The sequence below is a fragment of the Sinocyclocheilus rhinocerous genome, unplaced genomic scaffold (genome assembly GCF_001515625.1).
Source record: "Sinocyclocheilus rhinocerous isolate Xijiao unplaced genomic scaffold, SAMN03320098_v1.1 scaffold212, whole genome shotgun sequence".
Classification (NCBI taxonomy): domain Eukaryota; kingdom Metazoa; phylum Chordata; class Actinopteri; order Cypriniformes; family Cyprinidae; genus Sinocyclocheilus; species Sinocyclocheilus rhinocerous.
Window position 1 is genome coordinate 576649 of NW_015638742.1, and position 18495 is coordinate 595143.

The 18495-nt window shown below is 39.5% G+C and overlaps 1 protein-coding gene across 2 annotated transcripts in view; it reads right to left on the minus strand.

Annotated features, from left to right (window-relative positions):
- Positions 1 to 7549: 7549 nt before the first annotated feature.
- LOC107749981 (zinc finger protein 644-like) overlaps positions 7550 to 18495 on the minus strand; it is a 21222-nt gene continuing 10276 nt past the window's right edge. For both annotated transcript variants that reach the window (XM_016565223.1, XM_016565224.1), the window contains 5 exons: positions 12103 to 14859; positions 11411 to 11944; positions 8137 to 8250; positions 7937 to 8042; positions 7550 to 7864 (listed from right to left, as the gene is read on the minus strand). In XM_016565223.1, coding sequence (XP_016420709.1) covers positions 7651 to 7864; positions 7937 to 8042; positions 8137 to 8250; positions 11411 to 11944; positions 12103 to 14859 — 3725 coding nt within the window. In that variant the 3' untranslated portion in view covers positions 7550 to 7650. The remainder of the gene's footprint in view (positions 7865 to 7936; positions 8043 to 8136; positions 8251 to 11410; positions 11945 to 12102; positions 14860 to 18495) is intronic.

The following is an 18495-nucleotide window of genomic DNA, read 5'->3' on the forward strand; positions in this document are numbered from 1 at the left end:
TGAATCATCGCTCCGGCCTGACAGGGCATCATCACAATATGGCAAGGGGCGTAACATTTTCGTCACGCGCTTGATGTATTCGGCCAATCATAACGCACTGGATAGCTGGCCAATCAGCGTACACCTCGCTTTTCAGAACGATGAGCTTTGTAAACATCAACCGTTTCAGAAAGGCGGGGCATAGAGGAGCAACAATAAAGTACATTATGTGGAAAATAATGTGTTTTTTTAACCTTAAACCGCATAAACACATTGCATTACACCAAATACACAACATAATGTTCTTTTTAGCAACGTCTTATGACCCCTTTAAATCCATTGCTTTGATCTTACCAACAGGGTCATTTTAATCCAAGCAAGTGGGAGCGCGACCCAATATTTTCTAACGAACATGCCCATGACTTCGCCCACTAAATAGGAATTCATTTTCTAAAGTCCATCTTAATTAAACGTTGTTTTAATGTTTGCTATTGTGAAGCTATTTGAAATCAAAATTAGATGCTGAATATGATAACGCAATACCTAGAGATCTGAGGCAATATCGAAAGTAATCCCTAATATAAATTAAATCAGCACTTTATTATATATATTTCCCATAATCAAATGTTTCAAGAAGGAAAACACAATTTATTAGAAGTGTAATGTAGTACTCACATTGTTTATGATAAAAAAGAGGGGCAGTATGTCACTCTCTTTATAGATAGTCTCTGTGGTGCTGTGATCCTGTAGTATATTGCTCTGAACTCCACCAACTGCAGACTAATTTGCTGCATTTACAACCAAAACAAATGGGTAGGGTACTGCTGTGTGCTGTGTGACATACGGACAGCCCTTTCCCGCTGAAATGTGAATCTGAGGGACTTTATGGAAAGGTGTATATCACTTGCCACTTGATCATTAAAGATATGATTACCATTGAATGGGCTCAGATGGCAGAACATTCATTAGTATGGCAACAGATGGGGACGTACATTTTCCTCACACATACTTCGGATATGGCTCTTTGGGTAGCCATATAAATATGATGCACTGCTTCACGTATCACTTTATAGAGGCACAAAGTCAAAGCAACCAGGTATGCACTACAGGGGACAAATAACACCACATATTTGGCAATCCTATCATGAATGATCTATTCCACACAATGGTGTGGTTTACTAGCTGTCTTGCATATTTGCATTTCTCATAATTTATCGCGGGTCGCGAGGAATACAGAGTGGAAACATAGCAGGCAACCCTGATTTCTGCCTTCATGGGAAGTACATCTCCCAAGTGAGAATACATCATGTTCTATTATATGAGCAATTTTCACTGTCAGTGGAAATATAGGGCTGTAAAAAAGTGGGATGGGGTTTGACATGCACATCAGAAGAGAGTATCACTATTGTCATATACATTGTTAAGCCAGACAAACTGAAAGCTCAACCAATATTCATTACCATTTTGATTGAAATAATTCATCATTGTGCGATTTTAGTGGTTGAGAGAGAGAGAGAGAGAGAGAAGGAGAAGGAGGGAGGGAGAAAGAGAGAGAAGGAGAGAAAGAGACAGGCAGTATAGAATTATCTAACAAAAGAACAGCATTGTACCACGGGGACGTTTCTCTGTTCCAGTTCATTGATGGAGTTGATGAAGTTTAAATGAAGCAGACACAGGATAAAAGTGAGGGTATTGACCAGCGGGCGCTTGAAAAAACTGATACATGCGCAAAAGCAAGATTTGCTAAATGCTCTAATCTTCAATCAAATCTAACATCAATACAGACAAAGTTTGGTAATGAGGGATTCAATAATTATAATAACAACAACAACAACAACGATAATTGATTAAATAATTCATATATTGACAAAGCCGTATTATCGAACAGCTTTATACTTGTACCCATTCTGGAAAATTGTCTAAACTGAAAATATATGGGAGATATATATATATCTGAAGAATGATGAAACATTATATATATATAATGTTTCATCATTCTTCAGATCACAATTAGTGAGATTTAGCCACAATTTTCTACATTACCTTTTTTTTCTGAAACTTTTTTAGGTGAGTACCTAAACAGGGTAAACTGCAGTAGGCAGACTCATCTCAAACGTTTAATGTTGGCTCAGCAAAGCATAGATCTGCAGCCAAATGGATCTTAATTGCAGTGCAGTGACTCCTTGTGGCCTACATCTGAACTGCATGCAGTTTACATTTCAAAATAAAAAATGTATAGCAAACAGAGGCTTCAAGCCAAATACAGAATACGCGATCTTATTTGATTGGCCCAATACTCTCTACATTTTCATTGGTCTGAAACGATCAATTAACACTCGCAAACGGAGATGGGAAGACCAAATTGGCGCCGCATTTTATTACAGAAGAGAGAGAAATCTTGCATTTTGATTTGGTTGTTATTTCCCCCAATGTGTGAGAAAAGCATAACATGTTTTTTTTCATCATGAGTTAACCCATTACAACCAATACATACCGAGATAACTTTAATGAGATACAGCAAGTATGAATTATGTTGCCTAGTATTTAATTAATTTATTGTAACAGAAGATAAGCAACACACTCATTAATCTTAGATAAGTGATAAACGCATATATGATGCTTTACATAACGCAGGGGAAGGATGTAGACTAGGCTATTTAATTCTAACAGGCTATATGCTGTTGGACAATATTTGAACCGGCTACACAGAGAATAAAGAGGCGCCGTATGTTTTACGCGTCATGTCTCATGCCCGGGATACCCGTCGGACTCGTCACTTTTGGCTCATATTCTGCATTTCTTCCCGAATCCAACTCAAATCACTTTCATTTTGTGGCTTGTCAAGCCTCCAATTTAGTGTGGAAAGAAAAGCAGGTCATGGTGCGCCCGGAGGGATGAGCGCCAGCTGCTCAGTGACCAGTCACACCTACAGTTCTGCTACACATTCATTCATATCTTTAGAGAGTCCAGAACCATTTCGAAACATTATTATTATTATTGTTATTATTATTAGCCTATTATGTGTGGTTGTTGTTGGGATTTAGCATGACACTCAATGAATTTATATATATATAACACACACACACACACACACACACACGAAAAAGAGTCTAAAACTTGTAGTAAATGGGGCCTTTTGCATGCAGATGTTTTTGAGAATAAATATAGATTCATGAACACACCACCATCCTTGGAAACCTGTTTATCTTCTACTTACGGGTTATTAACATACATATGAATTTATATATATATAACACACACACACACACACACACACACGAAAAAGAGTCTATAGCTAACTATAAAAATATGTCACTATAGGCTAACATATGTTGTTGTTGCTATTATGGTTATGTACTGCCTATAACCTTTGGCCTTTAACTGTATTTATTCACATATGAAACTACAATCCAATCATAACATGCCGTGTTTATGCCGTATATATTTAGACCACGACATATATCCTATATTAAGACGTTTTAATCAAATCACATAATAAATAATAATAATAATAACAATAATTGCACTAATTAAAAATATAATTATTAATAATAATTGGGTGAATTAAAATAATGCAGGATACAACGTTTGTTTGTTTGTTCTTCCATTGTAGGCTACGTAATTAATTCTACGTAATTAATTGGAAACATTTTAATATAGCTAACTGTAATTATGTCGTCATAATAGCACGTAATGACGTGTCTTTAGGGGAGCTGATGATTAGGACCTGCTGTCAGCTGCTGAAATGAACCGAAGCAGTCGAGCGAGCAGAGCGACATGACTCGCTATTGTTCGAGGCTTGTCAACATATTAACCTGAATTCCCTGCAGTCATCCACTATACCGAATTAGTGCAGTAGACAAGGAAAGGGAAACTAATTGAAAAACAATTGGCGGGAAAGCACATTAATTAATAGGCTCTATACCGCATGTCAGATGATGCCCCGAGAGCTTGAAGCCTTTTCTAAAAACCGTCCATTAGAAATAATTTAGAGCGAATGGGCGAGCTAATTTCTCATTAACCTTTGTTATAAGACCTAGTTACACATAATTAGGGACGATACAGTTGCAGTTTCACTTTTATGTTTAAGAATAAACGCTGTTTAAAATCATAATATACAAGAAATACAGATATAAACACAGAGGCAGAGAAATGGATTTCCTGCTCCACAAAAGCTGACTGTGGTGAACCTCAGACAAGCCATACAGATCTAATTGAATGTGACAAGGGCTAAAGCATATTTTTGGAGCACCAAAATGGTGCATCCCAAACAGGTTTCATCCTTGTCAAAATGTATTGATTTCTCTGGTTTTGTGGAGTGGTTGATGTCTCTCTTACTCAGCGGTCAGCAGGAGAGGGTTGGTTTAAGCAGGTTCAAATGGAGGGGTGATACTAACACCACCCTAACGAGTCTGTAAAACTGGATTTAATTTAGGCTGTCTCTAGTTGTTTTACAGTTACTCTAGAGGCAAAGTACTCTAGATGTTTTCAAGCATCACAGTACATACAATAGTGAGATACATTGTCTACATTTGTGAGATACATTGTCTACTGATTTACATTAAGTGACAGAGAATACACCTACATGCATATTCAATACTATATATTTTTTATTATTATTATTTTGTGGGACAGGGTGTTGGAGATGGGTAGCAAAAGGAGGAGAAAGAGATGGAACGGAACAGAGAACACAAGCTTGTGGCGACCATGAAGGTGATGAATTTCTCTTCGCCACAATCAGTGCACCTGGGTTTCCTTTGGTGTATCTAGAGGTAAATAATTGATGTGAGGATAAAAGCGTTTGTGAGGGGGAGTGAGACATTCAGACAAGGGGGTGAAAACCCGGCCAGAGCCCACAGTACCGTGCCCCCCTCTCAGCCCAAGCCTGGCCCCTCGCCGTTTGGTGGCCCCTCACACCGCCCCCTCGGACGAGCGCTTGAAGTGCAAATCTGTGTTCTGACTTGTTCCTGGTTGCTGTCAGCATGTTTTCCTCTTGTCAGTGGCGATTGACTGGGGGCTCGTCTCACCCTTGTGTCGGGACTGTAGCGGGATCATTGACAGGCCAGTGACACTGCCCAACCAGATAATGGAAACCTATTGATTTTTTTTGTTCTCACACTCTCTCTTTCCTCTCTCTCTTTTCCTGTCTTTTTTCACAGAGGAAGTGAAGGCTCTTACACTTTAGGAATGACTGAAAGCAAAAGCAAGGGCATGGTCGACAGCGTCGAGGGCTCGGTCACTGGTCCCGATCTCCAGGTCGCTCCTGCCACTTCATAGGAGGGAAAAAAAGTCAAGACAAGTAGCAGTCTTTGGAAATGAGAAAAACACTAAGAAAGAGGAAAAAGTGCCCATCAATCAATCAATCAACGGTATCTCCTAGTGTTTGTGTCAGGTGCACCTGAGACTACTTTCAGGAGATAAATGTAATGTGAGATAACCCCTCTCTATCCTTCCTGCGGTTCTTAGTCTGCCTTTGTCATAACCGTGCCAATGAAATATTAAGAACGTGCTTATCCGCCAGAGGGCGATTTTAATTACCACCTAAGGTTACACCATTAATATAAAACAACACAGTGTGCAATCTCTTCCTCATATGTTCTAGAGGTTCGATTTAACAAATAAAATATGGTGATTAATAGAAAGCCTCCTTCTGGTTTCCCAAAGCCGAGTCATTACGCCTCCTGATTCAGATAAGATGTGCTCTCTTGCACACCGAGAAGGGATGACACTTGTATACTGTTTTAATGGAGGAATCTCCAGAGAGAAGGCCTCTTTGATTCACTGCCTAATGATAAGTGTGCTCTGGTCTGTCAGCGGCACAGCCCCGTGGCAGATGGCTGGTGTGGATCTTACACATTTCTTTATGTTCCTGCCTCCCCCCTCGTCTACCTCATTCTTAAAGCTGCCAATGGTATAATGGAAAAACTCAATCCTGGTCATGGTTAGCTCAATCTCATTATAATCCCTTGTTTTTTATTCATTCGGCCCTTTGGGACACTGTCTGCCCACCATGCAGCTTCCAGCCTTGGTGGAGTGTCTTTTGATTCGGCCAGGAGAGCCTAATGAAGTCACAGAAAGATACAATTATTTCCCAAAGCAGGGGCATTAATGTACTCCAAATTCCCTCTGGAGGAACGTGATGACAATTGGTTTGTACAGCTTTGATCGCCAGTCTAAGCCCTGCCCGGGACAAACTGTGAGGTCGCCCCCCGGTCCAGACACTTACTGATGAACCTGAAAACAGACCCCGGTCAAGCCGCTTTCTCTGATATTATCAGAGCTGTTCCTCTACACAAAGACGACGATGATGTCATGGAGATCTTTGATACTTACATAACGACATTGTTGGACAGAGCCTTTGTCAACAAAGTGGCAGTGTAAAGTAAGTAAGTATTACAGCAGAAAAAGATACAAAGGTTTAAATCACAATTACATTTTAATTGGCTATTAGTGACTTAACAGAGACATAAATACAACGTGTTAACGCTTCCTCTGCTCATTAACACATTTTATACCTTAATTGAGGTATGTGCTTGCACATTATCATCCCCAAGTAATGGTATATAGTTACATGGTAACTATTTGAAGGGCTGACCAGGGCATGGAGGACTATACCTCCATTTGGTCTTTACCTACAGATTTATTTACAATCAAATGCTAAGAAATAATTTACCTCTGAAACAATGAGTGGTAAAGATTCCCTTAAGTATCCTAAAGTAAAACATGGTAATTAGTTGTGTTATTATACTTTTGTGTGCTATACCTTACATTTTAGCACCATAAAATGATGAGCAAAAACAGTATTTGCAGGGGTTTCAGCAACGTACAACAATAATATAGAACAATTACCTTTTTTGACATTATATAGATACTAAACTAATTAATGTTGCATCATGACAGTATTGCCCATGATTTTACTAAACAACTAGAAACTTTTTGAAAAATATTCATTGATATAGTCATAAAGTTCACAGTTCATTTCTTTGATAATGGCATTAAAAATATTGTAATAGATTGTGTGTTACATGTTTGGGCTCTAATGCCCGTATACGCAATATGATATTTTTTCCTCAACATGTTAAATGATGCATAAGAGTAGATATAAGAATTCTTAACCATAAATGAAGCACTACTTTTGTATATATATATATTATCATGTTGATATACTCTCTTAAAAATAGGTTATACATTTTTTGTCAGTGTAAATAAACATTGCGTCGCAAAATTACAGTAAATAGCAATAAGTCCTTGTAGCTGTCTTTGAAGCTGATCAGTCGACATAGTGCCATGTGCTAAACAGTGACCTCTGAATTCTATGATTTGGACAGTTTCTAAAATCTAGCTGCAGAATTTTAGACTTGCAAGTCACAGCAGTAGAGAACTGCAGTCAGCGGAGAGAGACTGCATAATGTGCACATCCAAGATCTAAATATAGCTCTACATCTATGTTGCAAATAGCATGCCCTTACGAATAACCGATTGATATAATAAAATTGGGAAACAAACCAAAGAAAAAAAGAATAATATGCAATATAAGAAAATCTTTCATTTATATTATATATTTCTATTCTGTATTCATATATAGATGTATATACAGTATTATATGTGTATTTGTTTATGAACATGTGCAGAACAGGTGTACAGTGAGCGTAGCTGGTGTGTAAACGTGGCTTAGGAGACCCCCTCAGGCAGACTGAGAGGAGGGCGTGTATCCAGAAGCAGGCGCTCGGGGGGAGATGGGGAACACAGCTCTTTACACAGCGCCGAAACCTCCACCATACCTGCACCCACGCCGGGGATACTCGTGTGCATAAGATGCCTCTGCAAGTGCTTGATCCAGTCTTCCTGAATTGACTGAGGACCCTGGAAGATCAGATCGCAGAACCTGGGGGAAAGAAAGACAGATATGAGAACTCCTGGCAGTGGTAGGAGAGAGTGCAGGAGTGCTGTAAAGTACCTGCAGGTCATTCTGTAGATCACTTCAGAGGCGGCGTGTGAAGATGAAAACGCCTTTCTTTTTGGCCCAGGCCTTGATCTCGGCCTCTTCTGTTTACAATCACATGCTGTGGAACAAACGACGAAATTGAAATCAACAAAAAGCTGAGTGGCTGGATGATTAGATTAGATTAGATTGGAAGAGCAAGTATGAAATCCTACTTGTTCCTTCTAATAAGGCAATTTTCTTCCGTCGCGCATATGCTCGGAGATGATTGGACAGGCTGACAGCGCTGTGGAACGTCGTGTTGCAGTGGATGCAGATCTTCTTATTTTCTGGATCACACAAATAAAAAGTTTGGAGCTAATGAGCATTTAAATAACAGTTCGATGACCTGTGCGTTTTTCTTGTAGCTGCTCTCCACTCATGACTGCTCTTTAAAAAGCAAAAGCATGTTATATGGCTACATGAGTGTGTAATTTAGAAAAGGAACACAGCAGCTTGAAGAAAATAAAACTGTGATTCCCTGAGTGTCATCACCTCCCACTCCATCTGTTTTCATATCATAAAGATCGGCTGTGCACTCTGTTTTTGAGGACATGTATGTTCTCAGTATTTGCACTCAGTTTGATGGTTTGTTTGTTTGTTTTTAGGGGCAATGTTTGAAACTATTAATCTGCTCTCATTGTATTTTTAGATGAAATGTGTTCATTTAATGCTAATCTACAGCTGTTATATGAAGCTTGACTATATAGGTGACCCTGGACCACAAAACCAGTCTTAAGTCGCTGGGGTATATTTGTAAGTAGAAATGTTTCATGATCAAAAATATCTCTAGTAATCAGGGTTTGTAATATATGCAAAGGGTATACAATAATTACCGTACAACCTAGGGCTGTCAACTGATTAGATGTTTTGGTCCCTCTTTATATTAGGTGACTTTACTATATACTTGGGTGAAGAAAAATTAATTGTTAGGTACAATGTGTTTATTGTGTTCATGTTGTATTGCATAACCCAGCGGGCACCTTGATATCAATTTGACATCAATTTGATCAACAAAGACTTGATCAGGATGCTGTAACATCATTTTAAACTCAGTTTGGATGGCAATCTCTTCCAGTGGTAATTGGGTGAAAATAGGAAGTCAATCCCACATTGAATTTGGTTTAATGAATGTGTCGGCCAATATGTTTGACATTCAGTTCATATCCAATCAACATAATGTCAAGTTTTCGACACCACTTTGATTTGCATATTTGTTTTTTGACGTCAATTTTGGTGTCAATTTGATGTCTTTTCAACATCAATCTGCACTCTGTTTTGATGTTTTTGAAAACAAGAATGTCCTGTGTGGACAGTTTCTTACTCATTCTATGCTGTAGTATCAGCTGGGCCACTGCAGAATTTGCAAAAATATGATTTGCATATAGATCCTTTCCTTAATATAGGAGTTACATAAAGGTCAGGAGGCATGAATTGTTAATTGTGTTAATAGTTCATATAATCATATATAATCACATTATTATCATTAGTATTTTTATTCATTGAACCAAATCAACATTTTTAATGAATAATCCTAATACAAACATAATTGAAGATTGGAAAATTGGAATTGGAAAAATACACAAGAAGACATTTTTGACCATTTTGGTCATTCTGGGTAATATCAACGAATGGACAAACACAAAACTCCTTCTGAAATGATAATCTCTTATTGTTTTACTTGATTAAGAAAATATCAATTCATGATTTACATATGTACTCATCTAGACTACTCTGAAAAGCACAAACTACTTTTTTTTCTAACTGGTCTCATTGAACCTCCTGCAATAGCTGTTAGTGCTCCACCACTAATCAAAGTGTTCCAGCAGGACATAAAAAACAGACCTGATTATATGAGTCTGGTTGAACAGTCAAATCAAATGTATTTAACAGTGTATATCCAATTAAAATAGACAACCTGTGAAATAAACGTGATTGTAAAACTTCATTAATTTGTTTTTTATTAATGAAATGGGAGTTTTATTTGGGTAGACATGAAACAAAGGTGTGCAAATACAGCTGATGTGTTTCCAGTAGTACATAAAAGAACGCTATGTGTTTTACATTTGAATTTCAAAGCCACTTTTGATGACATTCATTCTTTTTGTACCTGCTACAATATTTCAATGAGTGGCAAACTTTTACCATGCACTCTCTGAATCTTGTGTTCCCTTTCTCTTTTAATGGCATCAACTGGCAACTTCAAGGTTACAGGAAGAGAACTTTGTCTTAAGTATGAGGTGTCTGTCATATATATTTAATATGGAGTGCATGACTGAAATTGGGTTTAAGGTGCACTGTAAATAATGAAGGCAGTAGAGGTGGAAAAACACATGAGAGCAGCTGTGAAACAAGTCTGTGCAGTCATGTTACACCGTATTGATCATTTCTACCCATGCTTACTGTAAATATCTCAAATCAATGGTACGGCACTTAACACACTACTTTATTATTTGCACTTCAAGGACTATAACTATTAACAAAAGACTAACAACAATAAAAACCCTATGTTATGGGAATAAAGAATGTTCAACGCAGGATTGTGACCCAGATATCTGAAACCTCACCTGTCTGTCACTCTCAGATTCTTTGATTCAACATCACTCGAAACAAGACAGATCACACGCTCAGCTGTCAGTTAACAGGCAAAAGCTTCTTGTCATGGAGGGGTTTTGTTTTCACTAAAATTGCTCAGTATCAATGGTACTTCCAAGCTCTCTTTGTCCATTTACAATGCATGACAAAATATAAATTAATGGCCAATTAGCAGCCTAATATTTTTTCAGCCACTAAACGATGCTAAATGGGCATATGTAGTCAAATATATAAGTAAAGTATTTTCATTGTAAATACAAATAAGAATTTCTGAGCCTTGATAATGGCTTTGTACAATAAAATTGTAAAGTCATTAACAAAGCAAAAATTAAAAAGCAAAAATTTAAGTCATTATCCACTTTAAATTTTCCCTCTAGTGAACCATTAAATGCTTCAATAGCAGTTGATTAGTTGGTACAGACATATAAAACCAAGCTAATCAACTCAAACATTGTTTTGGTGGAGAAAAGGACAATTCTGTCACTGAACTTCAACTTGAATAACTGGGGGTCATTATTAACCTGTTATTATTAACCTGTTATTAAAGATGCTTACACAAACTGAAGCTGAGAAGCTGAGAAAACATAACTACACATGAAATGTTTCGTCATTAATGTTTAAGGGGCCAATTCTTCTTCAAGAGGTTCAATGAGACTACTAATGTCTCCAAATTTGAAATAAAGGTACTTTACAGAACCTTGTTACTTAAAGAAACTCAGCTGCAGTACTGGTGTTTTAAAAATTTTGTTCTGAATTTCAGAGGTTGACATAAAACAAGCTTTGTAAATTAGCATTTAATTAATTTTCTGGGTAACAACAAATGACACATGAATGAGTGAGTGTGTGGTTCCTAACCTTGGCTCCAGGTAGAATCCAGCTTCACAGATGGTGTTCTGGGTAAACTGCCACTAGTGGAGGAGATGGTCAAAGGGGTCCTGGCCTCCTCGGAGTGACCTTCAACCTCCATTTCCTGCTCCACTTCCTTATTTCCCAGCAGATCCTCTAAAGTGACCTTATCGGTCCTCTTTCTCTCTCTGTCAACCTGGGGGGGTCTGATCATAGTCCATTCATCTGGTGGGCCAGTTGTATGGTGGATCTTCATGGGAATGCCGGAGGATGTAAGAAACAGTCCATCGCTGCTGGCAAACTTTTGAGAGACAAAAGGTTTCGATAAGTGCGGTCTGGAACCAAACACCCTTATAATGTTCCTGTACTCCGTCTCATCCTGAAGAAGTTCCGTCAGGATGCAGAGAGGTGACTTGCTAGCCCCCGAAATTGGCTTGCCAATCCGCTTCAGGTGACCCCGCACATGATTGGAGAGGCCGGTCTTAGTGTCAAACCAGCCCAGGCACAGCGGACAGGTATGCTCGGTTTTAGACTCTGGCTTATCTGCCATGATGAAAGCACATAATTACTTTAAATGAATAAGTTACATTTAGAAATGTTTGTACACATACATAAATATAGGTTATGCATGTGTGATTTTAGTTTGAGAGCATTATCTAAAATCACAATGACTTGAACAAGGAAAGGTGAACAATAATCACCTTTTCTGATTCTGCGATTCACTGAGGGGATTTTTCTGCGTATGCGAGGCTGGCGGTCCTGAGATGCCACTTGCTCAGGTGACACCACATGACGAGCATCATAACTTAGCCCCACCCTATGTAAGTGTCCTCTCACGTGGTTGGACAAGCCCACCCCAGACTCAAATACTGCGGGGCAATAGGGACAGCACTTCCTGCCCACCGAAGGCAAAGGGTTGACAATATACTCTGCATAAGGGTCACTTTGCTGATAAACAACATGATCAGGGTTATCCTCACTTATTATACTCTCGATACACTCCTCCTTCACTATAAATGTACAAATATCATCACTGTCCACCTCTATGCTATTGTCTGAATTAGTATGATTGGCATAGTCCGGAATGCTGTTGTTGAAAGGGATGAAATAATCACTAGGGGTATTGCTATGAAACCGATCCGAAGACTCTTTGGTGCAGTCGCTGAAATCCTGAGAACCTTCATAGTCATCTCCCTCTTGTGGTGTACTGGAGTCCCATTGTGGAGACTCAGGCTCACATTTTGGAAGACGCACATGAGGAATATCGGCATGGGTGTTGCGATACGGGATTGACATTTTTCTTTTCGAGGGTACTTTGTGCCGCAGCGTTTGCAGTGCTAAAGTACTGCCGGTTGAAGGATCTTTGGGACGGTTCTCAGTGCCAGGGTTCAGACAGGCTGCTTTACTCACGATCTCTGTTTTCGTTGTAAGATGTACGTCAAAGCTAGAAAGATATTTTGTCCTCTTTTCGGAGAAAGCGCTTTCATATTCCTGATTGTCTTCTTCGACATATGGGAGACCTGTTGTCACATCTATTTTCTCTGTAGGCAGAGGGGATAATTTGCTTGACTTGTCACTTCTCAGTGAGAATGGTGACAGCTTGTTTGCTGGGCTGCCATGGCTCCATTTGATCAGCGAGGAGCTGAAACCATCACAGGCTCTTTGTGTGTCTTTGCTTTTCACATTAAGGTCAGCTGACCCATTGGGCCTAAAGGGCAGCTGAACTCTGTCCTTAACAGACCGCTTCTCTGTGCTTTGAATCTTTGGCATAAGTAAAGATGAATCCATGTTTTTGGGTTGGTCCAACACAGCTTTTATGTGGTCATCCACATTGCTGTGTGGTTGAGGTTCATAATTCTTAAAATTTTGCCCGTGGATAAGCTCCACGTGCTTTCTGAAACTATATATGTTCTTACTTCTAAATGTGCAAATTTGACATACAAAAAAGTCGCCAGTCTTGCCACATGCGTTGTGGTGAGCTGTGCACTCGTGTGCCTCCATTTCAGTCATAGTCATGTGATCACATTCCTCACAGCTATAAGACGTCTTCTCCTTCTCATTAGTTTTGCTATGATGGACGAAAGTTTTGGGGCACTTCGCTCCAAAGACACACTGGGGACACTGAAGACAAGCTCTTCTTCCCTCGACATCTATCTTACTGAAACCTTTAATCTCTTCCATCAGCCTCTCCCTCCGCACCTGGTGGATTATCATGTGCTTTTGCAGAGACGTTAGGTCTCGGAACGAACGCCCACACTCTCTACATATAAAGGGTCGGGGAATGTCTTCTTGTCTCACCTTATTATTCCTATCTAAATGATACATCATATGCCTATGCAAATGCCTCTTCTCCTTGAAATTATCGTTGCACTTTGAACAGGGGAAGAAGGACAGCTCCTCGCCTGTTTTTGTCTCTGTCTTTAACCGTGCCGATTTTTCACCCATGTAGGTGTTTGTTTCTATGTCGCTGCCGCCTTCATCACATTTCTCTTCCTTCTCGCTTGAAATTAGCTCCTGCATGGCAGCTGACTTGTCGCAGAATTTCTCCAGGTGCAAGCCGGCATATGCTTTCAAACTTTCCGGCTCTTTCCTGAAGGCATGTTCTTTGTTAATGGACGACTCAAAATCGGAGTCTTCGTCGGTTAGGGAATTCTGGCATGCGTAATCAAAGCCATCATAAACCTGTCCTCCAGTGTCAGCCCTCTCCATGGCATGATTTTTACGCATCCTCCGTCTTCGCTTGGCAGGTGGAGCTCCATCAATCTCTACCTTTGTTCTTACTCCATCACCTGCTACGCTGCTTTTCAACAGTATCCGCATGAACTTTTCCTGCAGGCCCCAGTTCAGACCATCACAGTCATCAGAGGAGCTCTCTGACAACTCCGAATCAAAGTCCCATAAGCACCCTGCTTTGATTCCCTTTCTAGCCAACAGTCGGCTGATTGGCCTGTTATCCAAGCCTTCCCCCACCAGCACATCTAAGGGGGCCTCACCGTCACTGTTGTTTGATTCAGATGAGGCCCGTGCGGGCCGCACTTTAAGGGCGCACCCTTCTGTTTTCTGCTGGGTGTCTGATTGAAGCTCACTGGGAGGCGGTAACACCTCAGGGCTGGTGTCTGTCCCGGGCAGAGGGGACATGTCTTTGTTGTGGACGCAGGGCTCCTCTGAGGTACAGCGTGAAGCAGCTCCATTAACAAGTGCTCCTGAAGGCAATGAGTCGTTTGTGCTGGGGGCAGCAGGGACGCTACCACAGACAAATGGGTTCGGCTGGACTCCATTTAAAGGGTTTTGGTGACTGTCCAAGGGCAGGGGCTCTGGTGGATCCAAGCTGTTATTGTTATTGTTGTTGTTGGGAGAAGATGTGCTTGTCAGCTCTTGAGTGTCATCAGAGGAAGATTCTACATCTTTGTCTTCCTCTGCACTTTCTTTTACTGCCGCCATAACAGAGACAACACAGTCTGCAAAAGAGAGACAAACGATCAGTTTCAAGTCAGCATCTCCATATAACTACTTATAAGGGTCAATGTCATGGTGCACAGTGTCCTTGATAAAGGGCAAGAAAACACATAGCTGCCAAGTTCTCTTTGTATTTATTTTTTGTAACTTTCAAGAAACTTTTCTTTTTTTTTTTTTTTTTACAAATATCAAAAATATTTATGAAGATGGTCCTCTCTCTGATATACTTTCCTGTATCTTGTTTTTTTTTTCTGTATGTTGGTTGGAACATTACTTTATAGGCTGCATACCTTTTAGCACTCAAAGGTAATAATAATCAGTTAAGCAGTTTTGTTATTTATAATATTATAATTCATTATGATATAGGTACAGTTCTTTCACATTGATATTTTTGTATTTATGCAATCAAAAAAAATCATAAATTAAAACAGACATCAAAAAGAGTTCAGGTCATTATAGGTATGAATTGCGTTTTCATGTATTTCTGAATAAATTAATAGATCCTATGAAAAAAGTGCATCACAAATATGCAGCATCAAAGAATCAGGCTCTCTTAAATGTACTAATGGTGGACTAAAAAACACGGCCATCATTTTTTTGCCACAATATGCATCTCAAACACCCACTGTCACCACTTTTTTTCACAACACACCCCAACGTTAGCCCTGGAAGTCCTGGTGAGGAAGCTTAATTATGTGAATGCACCTCTGGGATCTAACCTTCCTGTTTCTTCCACCAAAGTTCTCAGCCGCCTGCTAAAATTGACCAATTTCCATGGGAACAAAGCACACCACCAATAAGATCATATTATTCTGTCTTATCACTCTCTGATGGTGCCAAAGCACATCCCAGCACGAGACTGTTGTTGCTTCAAACCTGACAAATTGGCACACTGCACACACATATACACCGGGAGACAGACACACACACACACTCAGGTAGAAACGTTCCCATTCATGACTAGCCAGAGAAATATACCTCAGGTGTCATCAGCCGATCTAATTATATTTGATGGCTTTCAACAGCTCAACACCAGCAAACCTGTGGGACAACAGGACTGTGTTTAAAGGGTGTGTTAAAGGGGCCCAGGCTTGCTGTTGTCCTGCTAGGCCACAGTGTATGCTCTGAGGATTTGACATTCAGCACTAGCTGCTCTCAACAGGAAGCCGCGTTGCTAACGAAGTGTTAAATTCAGTGTTAATGAGTGGCTTCACTGTTACCACCTCCTAGGTAAACCTTCCGAGCTCCATATTCTCTCCATCTGTTGGGGTGTGAGGGGCTTTCGGAGGGAGAACAGACGCTCTGCATTTAAAAACGAACTTCACTGCGAACCCCTAAACAGCAGGGTGGCAAAGTCTCAGAATATGATTTCAGCTTTAAATTTACAGGCCTCATTAGCTTCCAGTTTCCACACTGATCTGTTCCATACATAACAAACAGAGTTCAACTGCAATGCGTCTTTTAAAAATTAATTCGCTTCTATTTACTTCATTTAGTCAATGTTAAAAGGCTGCCTTTGCCTTGCTGGAAGCTATTTACAAGGATTATGAGCTTAAATGCATTTACGCTCGGCACGGAGATCAATCTGAAGCGATTAGCTCTTTTTCTCAATCTCGCTCTAACTCTCTCCTTGAAATATGCTCAGTAATGAACATGTTTGAATTCACAAACAACGAATCGGTGGAGGTCCCCCTGTGATCAGTCTAAATTAACTGCACAAGTAAAAGAGCACTTAACACTTACACGACACACATATGTCATGTGCTCTCTCTCTCTTTCTCTCTCAGCCCCTATTCTTTCCATCAGCACTTGTTCTAACACTCGAGTTGCACCTCATCTTGAGGTTACTGCTGAAAAAATAAGAGGTGATAATTGCATATTATCATTACACATTATTCTGGAGCCCCAGAAGGTAAACTTTTCTTGGATATTTATTAATCATAGGAGAATACAAACTACTTACTATGTTCCACTTTGGTGTCTTCAACTTTTTTTCACCTACTACACTTTTATGATGGTGACAGAAGGCCAAAAGCTGGAAGTATATGTTCCAAGAATACAATTATGTGCTGCACTACAAGTGCAAAGAACCATTAAGTATGTTCTATAAATATGAGACACACTCACAGGGACAAAGAACTAAAATATCTATCTCTATTTAAAAATAGGTAACTTCCTAAAGTAGTATGAAGACATGGATCTATACTGCATTTTCCTTCTGCAGATGTAAGCTATGAAACAGAAATTGATTGCCAAAACACTTCAGACTCATTCAACTGAATGAAGCTGTGAAACCTCTTGTAGTTTCCTCAGACGCTTCCCCTAAAAGAGAGGACTACAGCAACTGTTGGAAAGACCAAGTGGGGCAAGTCATTCAGAGCAGTTATCTGTCTATGTGAATCGGCAACATGCCCAACTCCATTTCACTTTATCTATTACTCTCTCTCTCTTTCTTTCTTTTACCTGTCCTTCATTTCCCCATCCTATCTTCCTCCTTCACAGAAAAAAACACATCTAAACAAAGAGGGGAGGCCGTGGCCCCTCAAGTACAGAGCAGAGAATCTTCCTCGGTTAATGGGAGTTATTGATTTGTTTGACACACTGTGAATTTATGAAGCCGCCTCTCAAGTGTGAGAGACTAACAAAGCACAGCTGTGAGCAAACAAACAGGTAGCTATTCAACCTGACACCTCACAGAGACTGAGGACAGCCTGTCTTTCTCTTATTCTCTTGCCATGCTGAGGAAAAGCATTGAGTTCAACTCAAACAGACTCATGAACACACAGAGCAGCAGTGACAGGAGGAAACTCTTGCTGGGTTTCACAGCACATGCTACAGCTGACGGGACAAGAGATGTTCTGTGGAGTTTTTTTTTGGAAGGGAACACTCATATATTTGGGAATTTCATGTTATAAGTTGATTTATAATGAATTAAATTACTTGAATTAGAATTTGTAAAATTAGTTCAGAGGTCTCAGCTAACAAGTCTGGGTAACACTTTATTTTAAGGTGTCCTTGTTGCACCTGTTACATGTACTTACTATTATAATAACAATAAATTATGCATAATTACATGCAAGTAACCCTAAGCCAACCCCTAATCCTAACCAGTTAATTAACATTACTCAGAACTTAAATGTATAATTACACTGTAACAAGGACAGCTTAAAATAAAGTGTACTAATTATAAACATTTTACAAAATGTTTATCCTGCTTCACTATTCATTTATTTAACTTAAAACAAAGTCTCTCAACACTAAGGAGCAGTGTCTACACCTAAAATAAATGTAAGGTATTTGCATTTTGATCCACTCTGCTGGTTGTGTTTTTGTACTTAATTTTTCCAAAAATGTTACTGTTTATTAAAAAAAAAAGGACTGACCCCTGTAGTAACCTTTCCACTTATACATTAAATGTTTATATTAAAAGATTTGGCAGAAGCTTTTGTCCAAAGTGACTTAGACTGCATTCAAGTTATATATTTCTTCCTTGGGAAAAAAACCTTTGCGCCCCATCACCACACTGTACTGCCTCAGCTATAGGAAAGCAAATATACATTAGATAGCCGCCATTTGTTGCACACAATTTGTACCATAGATTGCAACCCTTGAAAATGTTGGAGGTTGTTTTACCCCCC